The 21,754-nt window shown below is 40.7% G+C and overlaps 1 protein-coding gene across 3 annotated transcripts in view; it reads right to left on the bottom strand.

The window, feature by feature from the left end:
- Positions 1-21,754, bottom strand: part of elmo3 (engulfment and cell motility 3) — a 22,977-nt gene extending 1,223 nt beyond the window's left edge. The window contains exons 1-21 of one of the 3 annotated variants that reach the window (XM_044193085.1): positions 21,475-21,754; positions 16,394-16,502; positions 13,568-13,608; positions 13,344-13,416; positions 11,516-11,566; positions 11,033-11,202; positions 10,429-10,528; positions 10,192-10,343; positions 9,499-9,577; positions 8,634-8,684; positions 8,368-8,490; positions 7,699-7,821; positions 7,481-7,585; positions 6,953-7,061; positions 6,685-6,821; positions 1,756-1,919; positions 1,039-1,151; positions 863-967; positions 600-679; positions 427-507; positions 1-285 (exon numbers count right to left, since the gene is read on the bottom strand). The exon at positions 1-285 is cut by the window's left edge and continues 1,223 nt beyond it. In XM_044193085.1, coding sequence (XP_044049020.1) covers positions 73-285; positions 427-507; positions 600-679; positions 863-967; positions 1,039-1,151; positions 1,756-1,919; positions 6,685-6,821; positions 6,953-7,061; positions 7,481-7,585; positions 7,699-7,821; positions 8,368-8,490; positions 8,634-8,684; positions 9,499-9,577; positions 10,192-10,343; positions 10,429-10,528; positions 11,033-11,202; positions 11,516-11,566; positions 13,344-13,416; positions 13,568-13,608; positions 16,394-16,471 — 2,148 coding nt within the window. In that variant the 5' untranslated portion in view covers positions 16,472-16,502; positions 21,475-21,754 and the 3' untranslated portion in view covers positions 1-72. Of the gene's footprint in view, positions 286-426; positions 508-599; positions 680-862; positions 968-1,038; positions 1,152-1,755; positions 1,920-4,176; positions 4,337-6,684; positions 6,822-6,952; positions 7,062-7,480; positions 7,586-7,698; positions 7,822-8,367; positions 8,491-8,633; positions 8,685-9,498; positions 9,578-10,191; positions 10,344-10,428; positions 10,529-11,032; positions 11,203-11,515; positions 11,567-13,343; positions 13,417-13,567; positions 13,609-16,393; positions 16,503-21,474 lie in introns of those variants that run through there. The other 2 variants (XM_044193086.1, XM_044193087.1) reach the window with 2 other exon arrangements.

Genomic DNA, 21,754 nt, shown 5'->3' with positions numbered 1-21,754 from the left:
TAGACATACACACATACAGTATATATTTACACATTCGCACGTCCTAGTTGCACTCCAGTGAATGCCCACACTCTACTGCTCAGTCTGGCTGAAGTCGTAGCAGAAGTTGTAGTTGCTCGGTGGTTTGGGGACGACCGGCGCACTGTCGGGGATGGGAACGTTCTCAAGGTCCAGGAGGCGGAGCTTAATCTCCATAGAGAGGAGGATCTCCAGCTCGCTGCGCATGGATTCACTACTCATCTCCCGACCCAGGAGAACGCTCAGTCCATCTGTCCACAGGCAGAACTGACAGAGAGAGGAAGCCAATAGGTATACTGTTGATATTCTTACTGTACATTATAATGCACGCAGAAAAGGATAAACTGTGATGAAGAGGAAAATGCTTTGGAGATTCGGCGACATAGTTAAACTGGGAGCAAGACTCACATCGGTTCTGGAAGGGGCAATGAAGTTCAGGCTGTACTCTTCTACATCATACGTGATGCTAAATGCCAGGTCCAGCACCTCCTACACAAACACAGTGAGATGTGTCATTTGTTACGTCAACCTGTGGGAGGTGAACATGAGCATAATCTGAAAAGACAAGGAGCACTGCTGACCTTGTTCTGTTTGCCTTTGTTCTCCTTCATGTGAGGACAGTCTTTTCCCGTCAGCAAGCCTTTGATATCTGCTACAGGAACTGGAAGAGGAGGACAAGAGAGAGAAAATGAGTAATGAACAGAGAAGATCAAGTTAATTTAATTCAAATAAATAAATCAGGGCTCCAAATCATTGTCACAATCAATTTTTTTTTTCATTAATCTAAAAACAGAAAAGTTGTAAATCAATACATTTGCCAAGCCCCAGCCCAGCTTCAACTCACTCTTCTCTTGCAGTGTTTCAATTGGTGGATTGTCCATGTCTTCCTCCACATCACCGTAGTGAAGCATTTTGTGATTGGGTGACAGGCGGCAGTACCACAGTTTATCTGAGAAAAACAGACTGAGGTTAGCCGAACAATGGGTGTGTGTGTGTGTGTGTGTGTGTGTGCTTTCTCACCCTGTCTACGTCGGCTGCTAATCTTCCTGAACATTGTTCCTTGACACAGCCTGTTTAGTCTCTGCTGGCGGATCAACTCAAGCAGCTCTGGCTTCAGGCGCTCTTTGAGCTCACTGGAAAGAAAAACGCACACACACACACACACTCAACTAAATGCTCCTACAAACAGTAGGATAATAAACAACAGTATGGCTGCTGACCTGCCAGCTGGTTCCATAGGGGTGGAAACCATCTGGAGCCGGCAATAGAGCAGCTGATCAGGTTTCGCTACAGACACCATGTCGCTTTACTTTTTCTACATTTTAAAAAACAACTTAAATGACAAAAATCTCAACCCGTTAATTGTCATTTTTCTCTAGGATCATGGAGCCAGAAATAGCTGCTGCAAGAAACTGTAATGACCAAAAGCATCCACATAAATAACCAAACCCTGTGTGCATCACAAGGCCAGTGCAATCAAAATATACAAAGACTGATCAGTTCTGCACTGCAGAAATATCCATTCTAACTCAGTACAGCTGGTATTTCCTCTGAACATAACTTTAATTGTTTCCACAGCAAAACAATTAGTTTCAAAAGTGTTTTCTTGTCTGAAGATCATTCTTTTAAGTGATCTGATTTTCTTTGTCATGCTTCATTTAGACACTGTGATGTTTAAGACTCAGTATGAGACTATGACTTGGAGATGAAACAATCTGTAAACATCCTGCTACTCACAGTACGGGTGGAGCAAGAGTCTCTTCTTGGTGCAGCCGCTCTGTCTGCCGCAGTTTGAGGATCTCGCTGTAGTTGAGAGCATTAACTTTGTTCTTGAAGAGCTCCAGGGAGGTCGGCTTACTGGACAACGTCCTGGTGATCTGCTCCCTCACCACCTGCATTACCTGGGGGTGGAGACATGGAGAGGTCACCTACTGTACAGTTTCATGTAGGCTGGATAACTGTGTGCTGCCTCCTGTGTTAGCTGGGAGGGATGAGCGATAAGGACAGGTGTTTGACAGCAATGTTTAGTTCAGTTTTGTTGACTTGTATCCATATTTGGGCTGTGTCCCATGCAGCTCTCCCCCATTAACACTTTCCCTTGTTTTGGAGATGCCTTCGGGTTGAAGTGGCCTCCAAAAAGAGAGCTTCTGTATGAGGTTAAGTGGTAAGATAATCCCTCTGAGGAATGGTCCTCCACTTATGACTTGTACACATTGTCAGTATCAACAGCATAAAGGAACAATGTATAAATTCAGACGATAAGAGAATGGAGGGCCATCATTTTATTTTCTATTTTATTGACTTGTCTTTTTTTTTGTGGGTGGCTCTTGTGTTACACAAGTTACATGTATCTGTGTAGCAGAGAAAGACACAGACTATGAGATGTGGTTAAAAGGTTCAAATTAATTTCATCACACATGCTGTTCCCATGGCTGAGAATGAACTTCCATGCTCAAATTTGCAGAACTTCAGGTGAACTTCTGCTATGTGTAGAGCCATGTTACAGGCAGCCAATCAGGAGCCTGTTTACTTTGATTTGTTCACACTAAAAAGAGCGTACAGCAAGTTGTGACCAAGAAAGGAAGAATTTAGCTCCCACCAACAAAATGACAGAAATACAGGAAATACCTGGTATACCTTTTAGTATTTTATATAAGTGTGATTTTGGTTGACAATATAAAAGCCCCTATTACCTCTGACCTTTAACACCCACATGAAGAAGTTTCTTCTGTTTATTCTACTAGGGACGTAGTCTATGGATTGATAGATAATAAGTGCACCTTGCCGGCTGTTCAGTCAGGAAGAGTACTGCACCTCCTTCCCTCCACTCTTTCATTCATTACTCCTTCTAAGCCACACCCCTTGCCTCCGATCCAGTCATATATTTTCCCGCCAACTTCTATTATCAGCTTAAAGTTAAAGAGCTGGTTCACACTGTCCAATCACATAAGCCGATACCTACCTCTCCTCCTCTCTGACCCACACCAGGGCTAGTCATTGATCAGTGTGCTCTTTATCAACCCAACAATCTGCAACATCCACCCAACACCCTCATACCAACCATGCTGAATTAGTACAATCAATGATGGACAAACTGGGAGGTTATTTTACTGAACAGTTATGGGGTTCATCCTTATAATTGGGCGTTAACCCCAAGTCCCTTCAGATTGAACTGCTGTAGCACTGACTCAGCATTTGCTATACCCGTGTCATTTTGTGTGTGAGTCTGTGTGTGTGTATTCTGCATGACTTGTTAAACTGAAGCTCACACAGTAGGACAGGGGGTGACCTCGGGTTACACTGAAACAAGAGCTCAGGGCAGTTGGTCAAACAGTGCGCTTGCATATGTGTAAGATCTATAGTTCCCTTTAGTATACGTGCCTCATTTGTAAATAGTGGAAAATCTATATCAAAATCTATAGTGATACGAGACCAAGGCAACTCCAGCACTAAATGTCCTTCTCTCGCTTCTCTGACACACACTCTGCTGACCTAGATCATTCCTGTTCACACCCAGTTTGACTGATTGTGGACAATCAGTGACTAAATTTGACTCATTCACTGCAGCTCTGTCAGACTCCTCTCCACACGGTTATGGGCTATTATACCAATAACTGCTAACAAGCAATTCACATACATTAAATCAAAACGAAAATCAGAAATCACAATCCCATGACAATCTGATAATGCTTGTTACCATCCGACAAGGCTTTTTAATGTGACCAAACTGTTTACGGCCACAGAGAACGGCCGAGTCTATCCGTCTGGCAGCAGCGGAAGTGCAGACGGTGAAATCCAGACTGTCGTTCCAGATTGTGTGAACATGAAGGGATACAAAACAAGCGACTAGAGTTTCACACACTCCCTGCTCAAGCCCCCTGAGCCAAAATAACCTCACTGTCCAGCAACTTTCACATGACACAAGCCTCAGACAGCCACTTCACACTGTTATGTCATCTTAACTCTTGTGTTATAAATTTTTTCTGTCGCTAAGTTTCACCTTTTTAACAATTTAGCATTGGAGTATGGATGAAAAATTTACTTTTTGTTTACGCCTGGAACATTTTGATTTTGACTGCCCAATAACCAATAACTAATGAACAACAAACTACTTAACGCACATTCCAACCAAGAAATAAATGCTAAAAACAACCTTACCTCCATCTTTTTTCCTTCAGGGTGGAATATTTTGACAAATATTTCAATCCCAACTTTGAATTCCACCCGTCGTCAACAATCAGAGAAAAGTGACAGGGATGACAAGTGGTGAAAGTGAGTGAGAGAGAGACAGAGATTACCTACATGATAGGAGAGGTGCAGGGCTGTGGGTGTTTTGTAAACAGACACCCTGATACTCTCACACACATGGGGGGTCAGCTAAATGACAGGCCCTCTGTCATTTAGCTGAACTGGCCAATAGGAGGGATGACTGGCAGCTGTCTCTGTTCCCTAAAACCCTGCAGCATGTGCATGCATGCTAAATGTGTGTGTCTATGTGTGTGTGGAGGATGACCGTTATCACAGGGGGTATATAGAGCTACGCAAATACATTCATGTGACTGGATGGAGGGAGTGTGTGTGTGTGTGTGTGTGTGTGTGTGTGTTTATGGAGCAGTCTCACTCACACACACAAATACAAAATACTTCCAATTAATTCCCTGAGTAACAAAACTGGAATTTGTGATATCACATATGCCATCACCCCCTCTCTTTTTCTTTGGTTTCTCTTCCTCTCTGCTGCCTCCAGTCCAACCCTCTCATTCTCTCCCTCTCATATTGTTTCCAGAGGTTTTACATTCCCTCTGTTGTTGTGTAATTACTGCTCATGCCCTGGGCGCTTTGTTTTCCTCATTTCCTTCTCCCCCTGTTTCTGCCGCCCACCACGCTTCTCTTTGTCCACCTAATGCCCCTTTGTCCTTGCCCCAGAGCACCCTGGGTAGGGGGCCATGGGCAAAAACAAAAGGCCGGTCTGCTGGCACTGGCCCGCTCCTGAAAGGTCAAAAGGTCGCTGAGTTTTATGACTATCAGGAGAGCACTTTGTTGATGACGGACGGTTGTGTGTGATGTTGAAATGCAGCTTAGGACAAAAGCTTTTCAGGACGGCTGGATTCTTAATATTTCTCCCAGACAAGACCCCACTGCTGAAGGCTTGGCTCAACCTATTACCGTAGTGCAACTACTACATTGTGGTTGTAAGGTCACTGTGTGTTCCTAAATGCAGGGTCAACTCTATCTGTGGGGGCAGGTCGGGAATGGTTAGCATAAGAATGAACCTACACGAAGTCACAGAAGTACAAACATACACAAATCCACCATAAAAACTCTTTTTAAAAGGCTCTCATTTAAGCTAAACTCTGTGTCTGGAGGAGCTTCCCCTTTCGTTAAATTTTAATTTGTATGAAGACCTTCACAGTTCATTAACATGACTCAGGGTGGGCTTAATCTATCTTGTTAAATTATTTAACGCCTGCAAAGATGCATGTAAGATGTAATTTCACTCAGAGCTGCTCAGGCTCAGTTTTATACACGATTCATTATGCTGTGTTGTAAGATAATTAAGAATTTAACCACAGAATGAGGTAACCACTGCTTTGTTGCTGAGTCCCTGACAGACAAACATCATGCATTTAAGAAGTGAAACAGTGAGTGGCTCATTATTTATGGAAGTAAATAATGTGAAGTGTGGTTGGGCCTGTCCAACAGTATGGCAGAGTACCACAAATGAGTCCCAAGTACTCCATGGGAAGCACAGCGTTGCTATGTCACATGATTTGTTTGCAAGATTTGCAGTAAACAGGCCTTTTCTGGCCATGGTGGGATTGGATCTGAAATACCCTGTGTCATCTTTTCACACACACATCAACAGACAGCGTGCCATTGAGCCATGCTAGACCAGCCATTCAATAGTTATTTGTTGGTGTAGCGACTGTGGAGACTGTAAAGCATAAAAATGTGCCCTAGCAAAGCAATCACTTTTCCCATCTCTGTGGGAAGACCTTGATTCAACGGTCATTCTGGCACAAGAAAAAAGAAAATCACAACTGGCTTGTTGACCATGAAAAATTGTGCATACAAGGAATTCAACTTGGTCCTTCAGCCTCAGAGTTTTCTTACAATATCTTTGGGCAAAGACCATTTTTATTTCATTGTACGTCAGTGGACTACGTTGACCTAAATTATGTTTAGAAAGCACAGCTTGCATTACAGACAAATTGAGTCATCTGCCTTTTAACACAGTATTCCTCCTGCTGACTCTTTGTTAAATTTCCCAGAGTGGATATTAAGACAGATATCAGGACACTGCTAGTACAACTAGGATGTAGCTGTTAGCTTAGCTTAGCAGAAAGACTAGAAACAGGGGGGAACGGCTAGCCTGGCTGTGTTTAAAGGTCACAGACTTAGCACTGCTAAGCTAAGTAAACTTGCTGCTGGCCCAAGCTGCATATTTACCATACAGACATGAGAGTGGTATCGATCTTTTCATCAAACTCTCAGTAAGAAACCAAATGAACGTATTTTCTAAAATGTTGAACTATTCCTTTAAAGATAAAAGAAAGCGGGATGAGTTTGAAGCTAGCCTGCCTGGTCAATATCCTCCTGCATAGCACAATTGTTCTTGCTAGGCATATGAAGACAACCACGCCATGCTATGCTATGCTATTGTACCTTGTCAAAGTCCTCCTGTGTGGCTCTCATCTCCTTCCAGGTCTTGTTAACCAGCTGAATGCAGACACAGAAAAGCTCCTCCATCAGTCGATCCTGACTGAAGAAGATGGGGTGATAATCAGATCTTGTCTCTGAGGCTGTTAACAGAGGAAGGGATGGAGAAGATGGAGGACAATAGCAAAACAATGCGAGATTATTAGTTTTAGAATCGGTTTGACCAGAGGTTACAGAACAAGTTATGGCACTAATAGGTTGGAGGTCAACTTACGGGGCTCTCCGATACGAAGGATTTCACACAGGATGAGTGTGAGCTGGATGCTGCTCCTGGCAAATGGACACTCATGTTTGTCTTCCCTACTGCTGTTCTCCAGGACAAACTGGGAGAGGGAAACAATTCAACACTGTATTGTAAACATTGCAAATTAAATTTTAGTTGGTCATAAAGTGAAGCCTCTGTCATAGAGCTTACACAGACAAAAAGAACATGACAATATGCAATTTTACAAGTTACTTAACATTTGTACTTCTTATCATGTAATAGACAACTGAAACAAGTATGAGCTACAATATATATAACTACAATGTATCCTCCATTAAATGTATCTTTAATGGAGGGATTTCAAATAAGGGACAGCTCAGTTTAATGACTTACTGCCAAAGGACGTTGACATGATGCTAGCTATGACATTGCCAAAGTCAATACACTTTTTGAGAAACGTTTTATTGTGCCATAAATATAATTTTAAATGGAGAACTCTTCAAATTGTCGAATTAACAGCAGCCAAATCACGCTCACCCTGCTGTAGGCGTCAGGATAGCGTGCGGCAAAATAAAACATGGTGTCCAAAGCTAGAAGACCAGGAGGCGTTCGCACCAAGTCCTGACCAGGGTTACTGTTGTTCTGAAAGGAAATGATCAAAGATAATATTAAGCACAGCAATATTATCAGTATTGATAATAATGATGATAGTGAACAGAAACATTAAGGAATAACTTCTGACAGCAGTCACTTACAGAGAAGCCTAACTTCTTGAACTCTTTGGCACAGAGCGAACGTCGTCTCTCGTGGCTCAGACTGTTCTCGCTTTCTGTCTCAAACGCTGCCTGCCGCAAACCATGAAGGATTTCTCTCTGCTCCTGGAGTGACACGGGGAAGAGGCAGATGAAAGCTGGATGTTTACTACGGAGATGGATGTTCAGTGGACATCTTTGAGTGTTAGCAATATTTCAAACTGTTATTTTGTTGAACCTAACAGACAATTGATTAGGGTAATAATAAAATAAGCATTGGTATTTTAATAATGTAATACTTTTACATATTCTTCATCTGGTGTATCTGATCATTTTCACTAAGAATGTTATACATTTGTCTATAACTTATATAGACAAATATATAACTTAAGAGATTTGCCCTGAAAAATAAACAAACTGGCTTTGGGCCAAGGAACAGCTGATTAGGTTTTGTTGCAGATCAATATGTGTGATCACTGGGTAATTCTCCTAAAAAGGGTATGTGTGCAGGGTTAAGAAATCTAATTATCTAATGAGTGAACTCTTAAAAATGATGATGATGTGTGTGTGTGTGTGTGTGTGTGTGTGTGTGTGTGTGACAGCAAGTCAGAAGGATGTTCAGCATCAGCAGATGTTTTCGCTCTGAGTTTGACTCAGCATGTTAGAGCTTACCTGGTTGTAACAGTCCAGAGGCGTCCTCATGCGAGGCTCCAGGTGATTCAAGGTAACTGACTGTAGGACATAGAGGTAGTGGGCCATCTCGTCCTGGACTGAACCAGAACTATGGATGATGTTCTGCAACAAATGCATAATTCTCTTTAATAGGCCAGAGTGTTGGTTTATTTACATTCCTCTGCACAACAATGAGGTTTTCTTTCATCATATTATCACCGTGATACAGAAAACGATGTGAAATTTAAATGTAAATAATCATTTACTTTATAAATGTACTGACGGAGATTCTTCTTATTCAGGAACGCAAACATATCCTGGAAAAGAGAAGACAAGGAACAAGAGAACAAAGTGAGCATAAGTGAAATGTGTTACTGGGGTGCAATGACATGTTTCTAACATGGGGTGGCGATATAGTGTCAGTAACTGATTAGTGGGCAGGACGAGGGTTAGTGTATAGGACTTAGACCTCTGTGACAAAATCATCACTTGCTGGTACATGCCTCTCTAACCCAACCTCGTTTGGTTCAGGACTAATATGCTGATAAGAAGGGTGGGTTTGTTGACCTACTGTAAAAATGAGAAGGTATGCGCATGTGTGTGTAAGTAACAAAGACAGGCTGAGAGAAAGGAGACGGAGGGCTGAATGAAGGAACTGTTTCTGTACAATGAGAGAGGAGCAGGAACAGAACAGAAGGAGAGAAAGACTTGACTGTCTGCAAAAAAAAAAAAAAGAGATGACCAGACAGAATGAGCTAGATGGGTCATTTCCAGCTGTGTGTAAGAAGAGGTGCAAGCAGGATTCTGACATGTACAGTAATGGCCTGCTGGTGCAAATAACCACCCTTCGCCCCAAGTCACATGCATGCCACTGTCAGCCTGGGATACAAAAGCTTCCCATCAGTGCATGAATGCACCAGAGTAAAGAGTTAAGATGACTGAAAATGAAAAACATCAGCTATGTTAAAGTATACATAGTACATACTGATTTACAGCTGCAGGCACCACTGTCTGGAAATAACAGACATTCAGGAAGGCCCTGAAACAAACTAAATTCTGCATGACTGGGAGCTTGAATAGCTAGAAGAAGAGGAAGTGCGTTAGAAAGTAAGAAACAGACTGCAGCAGCACCTGTCTGTCTGAGTCCCCGGCTGTTTGTAGTAGTGCCATAAGGAGGGCCATGGCTTTGGTCTGGATCTGCTGGTTCGTCCTGAAAGAGGTCAGAGAGGAGAAAACAAGTGTGAGACAGACACACAAGTGTTGATGTTCCACTGTTCCAAAAGGTGTGTTTAGGAAGGACAACAGGTTGAGATTAAAGATGTTTTCACATCAATACATTCCGTCTAACTGTGACATCTTGGTGTGATAAATGGCAGAGACAGTAGTATTGTCAGCACTAGTGTTTTACATATTTAAAAACTTCCTGTTACAGAGACAATGCTGCCATTTATCACCACTCCACCCTACTGCCCCACAGAGGTGTCACTCTGTTTGCTTTCTCTTTCACTTTACGGAACATTCTGTAAGTTATTTTCCCATCTGTCTTTTATTTCTTCCACTATCCAACCTCTTAAAGCGGTTTTCTCTAAGAACAGCGCCCTCTTTGTGCAATAAAGCAACACAGCAGATATTCGATCAACGTAAAATGCAATGTAGAAGTTGACAGGGGCTGCCAATCTTCTAAGTGACAGTCTAATTATTCCAGTCTAAAAAAAGAATGCAATTACTTTGAAAAGGTGCTACACATATCACATTTGAAGAAAAATGTATTCATATATCAAGCAAGTGTTCTAAGAGTCTATTGATCTACCATCTGTTACTTACACCTGGAGGTGAGCGATGAGCCTCTCCATAGTGACTTCCTGTTTCACCTGCAAGAAGAGGCTGTGGCTGCTCAGCACCATGCTCTCCAGGATGTCCAAGGACACCTGCTGTATTGATGCATCGGTCGGCTTGGCGTTGACTAAGCTGGCAATCTGAAAGGACAAAGTAGGTGGGAATAGTAAGAGGCAGTGCAGCTACAGTCGGTGAAAAACAGACAGAGAGCGGCAGATACAACACCTTCTTGATGAAGACAGACGAGAGGTTCTCCCATGAAACTATCCCATGATCCATCAGTTCCATGAAGCCTGTCAGTGTGTGGGACATGATCACATTACTCCTGAATGACACAGACACACATAGAAAGAAATATTTAAGTATTATGCATTTACACACACATACACAGACAAATAGCATACAGGCTGACTTGTGTGGAGCCCTTTCAGTAATTCAGTTACTGTTTTAAAGGGTAAATATTTAAACTAATGCACTCCAAAACATTTCCATCATGTGACAGAGCAGAGTCAGCTCACTGTCAGCTTACTGTGCTGCCCCCTATGCTACAGTGAAGTTTGTCAGTAGGCTTTAACCGAAATTGGAAGAGAAAGTCAGGAACAATTAGGTGGAAACACTTCTTTCTGCAGAATATAGTCTAATATTTGTGGCCCTAAATATATTCAGCAGGTTCACTCCTTGATTTTTCTATACAGGTTTAGCTCAGCAGGATATCCTGCTACATGTGCAGGAACCACTTCAACCCTCAGCACCAGAGATATCTATCTGAGGAACAGCATTCCACCCCAGACAAGGAAAACGTGCAAGCACAGACACAAGGAGTACTAACTCATTAGAGTCCTCTACTATCTTGACCAATAAGAGGTGTCCGTCTCGGCTGATGAACTCCTGAGCAAAGGTCACGTCTGTGGAAACGCTCGCAAGTTCCTTCAGTGAATCGCAGCGCACACCCGCGTCCGAGCTCTGGATGCCCTTGTACAAGTCTTCTGCACAGCGGCCCTGCGTTCACCAACGTCAACGAAACACACACAAAGAAACACATATGCTCACACACCCCATACTCAACAATGTTCTCCGTTTCTAGTGGTTCATATTATATTGTTGCTCTTCTTTGAAACTCAGCTACTTGAATTGGCAGTGACAGATGAGTGCTGACGTATTCTATTGTATTTGCATGCAGCGGATTCTGTAAATTTGCTGCATGCAGACTGTAAATGAAGGAGTGGCAAGCCAGAGACAGAGGGCTGGAGGAATGTGAGAAGAGGGAGGTGAAAGAGTAGCGTGGCTGAGAGCCTGGTTGATGCAGACTCACCGGTGCCTTGGTCAGACGTAGAATGCAGCCGTTCTTAATGTCCAGACGATTCTACAACACACAAACAAAGAGACACACACATGCATGCAGAGGAAAATTATTTAAAAACTGTTGACAAAATAAAAACACAAAGACATATACAGTGACCACAAGGCAGAGGAAGTAAAACACACATGGATACAAATAAGTTCGAGACACACACATATATATATACACACACACACACACACACACACACATATATAGCTAACTGACACTCACTCTCAGTAAAAAAGAAAGACAGCAGGGTTTGATGACAAATATTTAATGGTTGACTCCATGTTAGAATCTAAAAGAAATGTTTAGGGTAAATTTGTTTTGTGTGTAAGCTGCAGAAAGATAAGAAACTCTGCACCTCCTCGCCAAGAACAACTTACAGGAAAAAGAAATGCAACAGATGTAAGGTATATATGGCTTTTAGCTATTTTCACCCCCCCCCCGTCCCTGGTTAGGCTTTTAAATTTAGGGTAAAACACAAAAACAGTTGGATAAAACAGATTAAGGATAAAAACAACAGAACAAACAAAACAGAGTGTGTGCATGTGAATACTGTATGCATGTACATGTTTGTATTGCATGTGCACATTGTACATATAGGTGCAAAAGTGTATGAGTGTGAGAGTGTATGTATACATGTACGAGTAAGTACATGTATGTGACCAGTGGATGCATTAAAAACTGATTCAATATAATTCACATCTTTGTTGTTGAGCTTGCACTTCTTGTCACCAAAATTGCAAAGGTTGTGGTGTGTTTTGCTGTCTAAGTTTGTGCTTACATTTGCACTTTTGTCCAATTTGACAAAGACAGAGCCCAATGTGTTATGCTGGCATTCAAGTCTCAAGTTTCACAAAGCAAAGTCGCTAATTTGAACTTCATGCATGTGAATCGGTGCCGATACCAATCTGATAAAATTTGGGAATAGGTACTGATATCGAATCGTACTTGGTGTCGGCAGATAGCCTGAGCTGAGGTATCGGACTGGTATCAGGAGAGATAGGATCGCCGATTCCCTACCCTTTACTTGAATAGGGTCTCTTCACATGGGCGTTTACAGGTATATTTCTGAAATTAGATTAATGGTTCCCACACCTTCATAAACATCAAATTCAAGGACTCTTCAAAGACTTTCCATGCCCAATTCCCTCAAATTCAAGGACCCAACACGGCATAGTTTGAGACACGGATCAAGGTTAATTACGGTTACAACACTGAGAATTTTTATGAGAACTAGCCGGCTTTACAGAATTTCACAGACAACTATGAAAAAGAGAGAGAGGCTTGAATGTGTGAACACTTTTCAATTGTGCTGCTGTGCTACAGTGATATTACTTTAAGTACAAAAAATATCAAAAGAACTTTCTATTCTTGCACAAAATATATAAATTTAAGCACTTTCAATGACCCATGTCTATTTTCGAAAACTTTCAAGGCCTTGATTTCCCCCCTCAAATTCACAAACTTTCAAGGATTTCCATGTCTGAAAGTTAGCATCCTTGTACCAACTGTAAGAGTGCTAAAAGGAAAAGCCTGCTATGTGTTTCACACTCTAAGCAGCACACATATACTAAATTCTAACAAAAGCAGACAGAGGTCACAAAGTGCTGACAAAGGTGTGATTCACTGATTCATTACTGTGCTTTTACACCTTACAACATTTCTCTTCTTAAACATAGAAACAGCTGAAGGGCTGACTCAGGTCTGTTGCTCAATGTCTTCAAGATGTGCTCAGACATTTACCAGAACGCAGATAAAAATTTGTATTGATTTGTACATAGGTGTGACTCACCGATTCAGTGATGTATGTCTGCACTCCATCAGCATACTGCAGAGCGTAGTTGTCAGGACCGGGGAGATTCCAGCTACACACACACACACACACACACACACACACACACACACACACACACACACACACACACGGTATCACGGTAATACATACAGTTGGATGATAATGATGTCAAACATTACTACAGAGACAGCATAGAGAGAGCAAATCGATTATCAACTTACCCATCACACACCTCCTTTATTACAGCAGACAGCGGCTTTTTCTGCAGAGAGACACAACAAAAGAGCATGTAGTCAGATACATACAAATGCAAATACATTCACACAAGATAAAAAACACACACCTGCTGCATACATGTGGGTCATAACAACAGCACTTAGCAGACTCTACTATCAAAGCATTTCTCTGTCAGGGAGCTGAACACACACTTCAGTAATGACATGCTGTTATTGGATCACGGTACCACAGCTATTCTCGCTGGCTGCAAACCTTGTTTGCTGAGAAGAGGAAATCCAAGAGCTCCCCAACGCTTTCTGAACAATGTTAACCTCAGTGCCCAGATCCCTCTTTGTACGTAAATACAAATCAGACTACTTCCATGTCTCGACTCTCAGCTATCCTGCTATTAGTGGTCAGCCCTGCGGTCAACCAATCAAAATGTCTTCGGGTTCTGTGGTAGACCCAGTGGATGCTCTGTTATTAGTGGCAGCCAAGAAGGTCAACCAATCAGATGTGTTTAGTGGAGGCGGCTTGGCCAATGAGAAGTTTTTGAGGCTGACAGGATTGTGATCTAAAATAAAAATATTTTGTGTAGAGATTAGAATGGACATTAATTTCCAAATCAACACTCCTGAATGCTGAATGCTCTTAGGATTATTACAACAAAAAGTCATGAAAATATTAGTTAAGGCATCAGGGCTTGAAAAAGTGTGTGAAACTGGGATCTGTGTTCATTCAAGTTTCAGTTGAACTGCATTTTCCAGCTGTTGAATGACCAGGCAGTCTAGTAAGTACCTGTTAAATCAATTCTCCCAGTTCAAACCTTCTCAAGTGACGTACAATATGTGACAGACACACACCCTTGCTGTCTGGGATTGTACAAAGAAGTACAACTTCCCCAAAGTTTCTGGGAAACACATGGAAAACTTCCCCACAATCACATTTTGTAAAAGCTGAAAAAACAAAAACAGTGGGTGGATATGGAACCCCAAAGTGTTCAATATTATATAAATGAAAAAGACATTATGAAATCAATACATATATAAATAAATTGTGTAAAATATAAATTAACCAACAATTTGTAAAATAATTGAAGTTGACATTAATAAAACTCAACTCATGAATTAAGCCTTAGCTTAACAAGGTTGCTTATGCTACATACCTAGACAGCTAACTAGCTAGGCCGGCTTGTGAGCTTGGATTATTACTAAGCATTCAAAGTATTAGCAGTGTTAGCTATCTCCTGTTGACTAGAGTAACCACAGAGAAAGACTCCATGTCTTTTTTTTATCTTCACAGAGTTGTGTGTCTAACTCTGAACTAACCAGCCAACATTAGCTGCTGCCGTCTCTTCACTTTGATATTGATAAAGCAAGCTCGCAATCTCAATCTGGCTAGTTAACCAGCTAGGTAGGTAGCATGTGCAGTCTTGTTGAGCAAGATAAATTAAAAAAATGTTAGTTTCTGTGTCTGTGTTTCTTTACAGCAGCAGCCTCTAGTCGATTCGGAATTATTTTGACATTCTTGCTGCTCTAGCTAACAGAAGCTATATCAAACCACACTGGGTGGATAGTGGGGATAGCCAGCTTCTGTAGGCACATGCACCACACAGTCACCCAAGAGTTTTATAGTACCAATATTACCTTCTTCATCTTTCGGTTTGCAGTGTAACAACAATTATCTCACCACTGTGGTTGTAACATTGGTGTTGATCTTCTAACCACAGACACATTTTGTCTCTATTGTTGTTCCAATCAAATAAACATCTCAGAGTGAAGAATCATTCAGATAAAAGGTCCTCAAAACCAATTGAATTTGGTCAATGTCTCAGTTTTATCCAATATAAAACCTGAACTTTTTCAGGTCTGAGTGCATATCTATGTGTTTGGATATGTTACAATTTAAACATGTTTGTCCAAAAATGTCACTGGCTGCTCAACTGAAATACAATCCATCTGCAAAAAAATAACTTTAACCAGCCAAATTAATGAAAAAAGAATCATGGAGCCAGGGTCATCATTTTAATCTGATTGGTTCACAGGGTTGAGTTTGGTTCTTGCCCTGAATTTAGCCAGATTGTGAACCACCTCTATCAAGCTCCTCCAATAAAGCAGTTATGATTAGCTTGAGCAACAGCACAAGTGATCAACAAACAAAAATGTACTAACTATCTATAACTACCACACACAAAAATAAATCAATGACACAATACAACACTTGATGATTCTCTGCTTGATTGTCTTCTCAGACCTACAGTACCTATATCTACATCATGCTGCCATTCAAGTTTCTAAGTGACATGACAGTGAATAGGGCTCCGGTGTGTAGTAATACACTGATTTTCTTCAACAAACCAGATAGTTTAAAGATACAGATACATAAAACATGTTGTATTCTGTTGTGGATGGGTAAAACATTTTTGTGTATTGTGGCCCATCCTGAGCTAACATTCATGACCTGGTATCACTACCAATTAAACTCACAGCAACTTACCTCAAATATCTCAACATCCCTTACAAGTTAGGTTTATGGTTGTTGCTGCGGTCTTACCAAGATCAGCAAATGAAGCAGCCTGAGAGGAAGTGCTGCCTGAAAAGACGCAACTAAGGGAAAGAAATTCCCATGGTGCTTCACTATCAGAGCATACAGCAGCCAGCTAAAGCAAAGTCTAAGAACAGGCAGACACCAGAGACTTGATATATATGATACTAAGATGATATTATTTTCAAATATTACCAACCAGAGAAACAAATGACCAAATTCATCCACCTTTTACTGGCATTTGGAGTTTAAAACGGAGGATATTTAGAATTATGTGTGTGCATTACCTGGTCCAGTTGTATGAGCTGGGGGTAGGCCCCAGGCATCTGGATGGCTATCTTCACTATGTCCTTTTGTTGTGGCATGTTGGCACCTATTAACTCCACCACTCACTAGCTGTTGATAATAAAAGAGATGAAAGTGTCAAAATAAAGTGTCTCATCACATTACATACAGTATATTCCTTAATCAAAATGTTATGACCTTTACTACCTGGAACCTAGGGCTGCACAATTAATCGCAATATTATCGAAATCGCAATATGGCCAAGAGCAATATCTAAATCGCAGAAGCTGCAATTTTTTGATAAAAAGATAAAATGTGTGACAAAATGCCATTATAATGAAGTACTGTAGTGCTGCAGAGATGCCCTGGCCTACAAATCTTGTTCTTCAGATGTAAGAAAACAACAGACCCCAACAAATGTCACATCATCTGATTTATAGTAATAGTTTTTCAATGAAAATGAAAATTGTGCTGCAAAAATGATCATTCCCACTAATCATGAATCATATCGCAATCATAATATCAAAATATCAAAATAATCCTAATATGATTTTTTTTTTACCATATTGTGCAGCCCTACTAGAACCTGATAAAAAAGGGGGGAAATCTTCATTGTGTACTAGAAGGATGTGTAAAAAACCTAAACAAACCAAATAAAACAGCCTTTTTGTCCTGTTTCAACAAAGACAAGTATGTGAAAACTTTAGATATGCACTACGAACAAAATGAGAGTGAGCTCGTATCTGGTGGGACTACAAATCCCAAGACTGAACTTCACATGACTGGGCTAAAAATCTGAGCTCTAAACTGGTGATAAACAGAATATTGTCATATCATTTCATAAATCTACAAATACGTAGGCCTAGTCTTGACTTGGAAGAACTGAACAATCATTCTGTTCAGTTACAAGATTTCCAAGATTTGTGCTGTTGTGTCAAACTGAATAATAATTCTGCGATTTTTAAAACGTGATGAAGTGAAAGCTAACCACCCTGAGAGCAGTCTCTCTGTAAGGTGAACTGACGAGCCCAGTCATCTCATAACGGACTCTTGGTGGTTAATGCAACTATCATTTTCAATATGAAGTTGTAGAACACTCACTGTGTTCCTCTTTCAGTGTGTATTTATGGCACATTGGGTAAAGCTCAGAGAGCTAAATACTGTCTGTACACGCACTGTGGATTGTTCACTCTTTCTTCTCCCCTTTCCAACTCACACACACATCATACACACTTCTTCCTCTGCCTTCAGACAGCATTTCCAGAGGATACAGAAGAAGCTGTTGTTGTGCTTCCAACCCTTCCCCCTTCCTTGTCCTTCCCCGTCTCTCCCTCACTCTCAGCACATGGAAATAATACAGTTAAATTCTTCTGTACATTCATGAGCTCACGAAGAAAGAAACGAGGTCGAGTTTGTGCCTGCTTGTGTTCGGTGTGATTAATAACCCCCACCCTCTGCTCGATCTCTTGGATAGTTCACATACCATCACTCCAGTCTAAAAAGGAAAAGCTCTCACAGTTTATGGCAGGTTTCAAAGCAATACTCCTGTCAAAACAACCACACGCCTTTACTGTCTTCCCACCTCACTTGCCCTGAGGCAGCGTCTTTCCTGATAAAGAGCACCTTCAAAACAAGAATGAAAACGGGGAGGACAATCTTTCAACAGCAGGATCGACAGAGGCTGGAGTCCTGCTGATTTTTACATGAATATGTAAACACAATCACATCAAGTTTGTTTTTGGATAATTTACATGGACTAGACGGAAAGGAAACCCTGGGGTGCTGAAATCATTACATTGGTACTGGTGCCAAAGGTAAACTTCAACAAATAACATCAAGAGTTTGCAGCCTTAATCTTAAAGAGATTTGGGGGAATATAGGGTTGTTCTAGGGCAGCTTATGAGTCAGCAAATTCAAGGGCAAACTCCGGGTAATGGCATGTCATGTCTTTGCAACAACAAAGACCGCCTGTGGGTTTGAAGCTCTGTCTGAGCTGTATAATGATGAATGTGAAACCGAGTCCCTGAGTCTATCAGCTGAAACCCAAATTATTGCTTTGGTTGCACCACAAACAAAGAAAGGAGAGGTAGCTTTTTGTTTTGTTAAAACAATTCCTGACAGGTGTGTATTAATAGTGAAATGTACACTGTTAAAATTGGTACTTCTACAACAGCTGCATCTTATGATGTTGTATTTGGCTACCCATTGGGAATGACAGGATCGGGCTGATCTGTATGAGAAGCCCAATTGTATCACAAAATTTAAGTAAATTCTATTGGTCAGTCCACCACTTTGTTCCAAACTGAAATATCTCAAAATCTACTATTGGTTTTGACTGGCACAACAAATGTGACATTCATGGTTTGCAGATAATGAACCCCAATGACTTTTCCTATAGTGCCGCCATGATGTTGACATTTTATAATACTTTGGTTCATGGCAAAATACTACTAATTAACAAATGTTATCATGCTAACGCACTAAACTGAGATGGGGAACATGGTAAACATACCTGCTAAACATCATCAAATGTCATTGTGAGCATGTTAGCATCCTGATGTTAGCATTTAGCACAAAATACTGCTGTACAGAGCTACTAGCATGGCTGTAGACTCTTAGCACCGTTTTCCTGAACTTTAACTTTGATTTTTGTTCATTTAGTCATAAATATTTAATGTTATAGAGAAATACTTAAAAATTTTAAATGAAGTTTTGTAACTGAATAATGGGATTTTACAGTAATATTTTTGTGCATGACTATTGGTGCTTTCAGATGACGTTAACAGACTTGAAATGTTTGAGAAACTATGATTAAAGGGCATTCACTTTTGAATTTACTCAACTTAAGTCAAGTCTAGTTTAAGAAAATTGTCTTCAAGAACAGAAAAGGCAGTAACTAGGATTTCACAATATTACCGTGATCAAAATTCTAGTTAATTTCTTGTGTCATATCACAATACAATTAATTTTAATCAATATTTTATTGATTTTCTGCTGTTGCACATATTGTAAGACATTCTGAATACAATAATCATCAAAGTTGTATAATATAAATGCATTTGGGTTTCCTGAACTGAAGACTAAACTGAGTGTGTCCACAGCAGACACACTCTCTAATGCGCCAACACTAAGTAGTGAATTAAATCATACAACAGGGTTAAGGGCTGATAGTCAATTGTAACGAATGTAGTCAATGTTACAATTGTTAAAAAGAACATTTTCAGTAGACTTTTGTCCAGAAGGGCAATTAACAACGTCAGATGAGTCAGAACAGAGAGTTCAGAAACACTCAGTTAAGCGCTCTGAGTTAACCCGTGTCGATGACAAAGCCTACATTCATCATGACTTGTCTGTACGTAATTGAGGTCTCATGTAACACTGGATAGAGCTCAGGATGCACTGACATTCTCACTTCATTGCAACAAGAAGAAGCAAAACAAAACAAGCTTAGTTAGTGTTGTCATCTATATTCTGACTCATCAAAAGTATCACATACTATTCTAAATCTAATCACATTACTGGCTGGAATGACGACCTGCTGAAAGAAGTCCAAATGAGATGACAAATAAGATGTTAAAACATTCAAAACCCTGTTCTGAGATTATTTCACTGGTTAGATGTTCCCTTGTACCTAGAAACAAGTTGGAGTATTCTAAAAGTAGTGACTTTTCCTCAGACGGTAGTAACGCGTCCTCAGCCACAGCAACCCTGTGTACTAGATAAAAAGCCCTCTTCAAACATATATTTGGACTTTTAAATACTGTCACAATAGCCCTGAGTTTGTTGTATACGCCTCAGCTCATGAGTCTCAACAGAAAACATGCTGATCAGTAAATGTTGAAATGTTCGAAGTTTCCCTTTCTTAACACAGCAGATGAGAGAGTGAAGGTTTTCATGTCAGTCTCTGTAGAGTTTAACCACTGAAGTGAGCGTGTATGTCAGTTTCTGTGCCTGTCTGTGCCTGTTTGTGATGTCCCCTGAAGTAAGTTGCCTAAGTGGAACCCGCAATGATACCTTTTAAGCAGAAGTGAAGTTAAAGTTTTAGTACACTATTCTCAATGCAATGGTTCCAGTTAACATAAGCTAACCCTTATTATAATGATTAATACATTTTAATTAAGGTTATCGATTGATATAGTGTCAGTTACATAAACTTCCAGTTAATAAATTGTTATTGAATTACAGTAATGGGAAGTTATGACAGCTACAGGACAGGGAAATCTCTACATATAAATGCATGGCTGTCATGTTGTATAGGATACAAATCGTTTCCCACAGAATACCCTCTTTCACAGCTATTTGCAAACCACACAGTACAAAGGGGAGGGGACTGATTTAAAAACCCAGACTTTACAGAGTTGTAGAGATTAAAATATCCACCATGTTCAGCAGCTGTCACTACCTGTATTCTTCTCCTGTGAGCACTTTGCTTCATTAAGCTTAAAACCACCAGCACACCCAGACCTTTTGTTAGCCTCCACACCCACCCACTGTCTCAGGCCCCCTCCCCTCTGTGGAAGTGTGTGTGTGTGTGTGTGTGTGAAGGGGGAAGCTCTCAGCTGCCTGAAATTCCTAACCTGACAGTGCAACACACACACACACACACACACACACACACACACACACACACACACACACAAGCCCTTGGAGTATATCTCAAATACAGTAATAATATAAGAGAAAGACTGGAGCAATACAGGCTGACTTTAGGCTTTTCTGACTTATATTACTTTATTACACATAAAATGTACATTAGACAATATGACAATAATACAGTTCTGTTTTATATAGTTCTGTTTAACACAAATAATTGTAACTTAAGTGCAGCTGAACGCTGTAACTTAAGCTAGTTCAGTAAAGTCCTGTGCTTCTGTATAAATTAAGCAAACTATGTTTAAGCTAACTGTAACTTAGTTACAAGTAAACGCATGAATGCAAATAAAAGGTAAAAACAGCACCTGAACTATTAGTACTTATTCAAAACTGATATGACTATTGCCAAAGCTTTGTGAAAAGATACAGGACAGGGTTGTGAAAGAAGTGTGAGAGTCAGCTGCAGAGCTTTTTCCTGACTGCGTCCTACCTGGTTTGAAAAGACAAGTCGAGGGCTAACGTTACTGTCCTGCAGGAACCGCCGCAGTCGGAGCGAGAAACATTTGCAACTGTCTTTCTTTCCCCTCAGAAGGACCTAACTCAGTCCGCAGTAATTAGTTTTCTTAGAGAAACATTTGAACCGCTCGGAAAACCAGGAGGAAACTCCTTGCAATAAGTTTTCAGGGATGATTAGTTGTCTTAAAAGTTCCGGGTTGGTTGGAGTCGTTCAGTCGTGGATTTGAGTCAAACTTGACAGATTTAGATAGAGG

The sequence above is a fragment of the Siniperca chuatsi genome, linkage group LG4 (genome assembly GCF_020085105.1).
Source record: "Siniperca chuatsi isolate FFG_IHB_CAS linkage group LG4, ASM2008510v1, whole genome shotgun sequence".
In the NCBI taxonomy this organism is placed as follows: Eukaryota; Metazoa; Chordata; class Actinopteri; order Centrarchiformes; family Sinipercidae; genus Siniperca; species Siniperca chuatsi.
The sequence above is the reverse complement of the archived record's forward strand: the minus strand, read 5'-3'. Positions and strand labels throughout refer to the sequence as shown.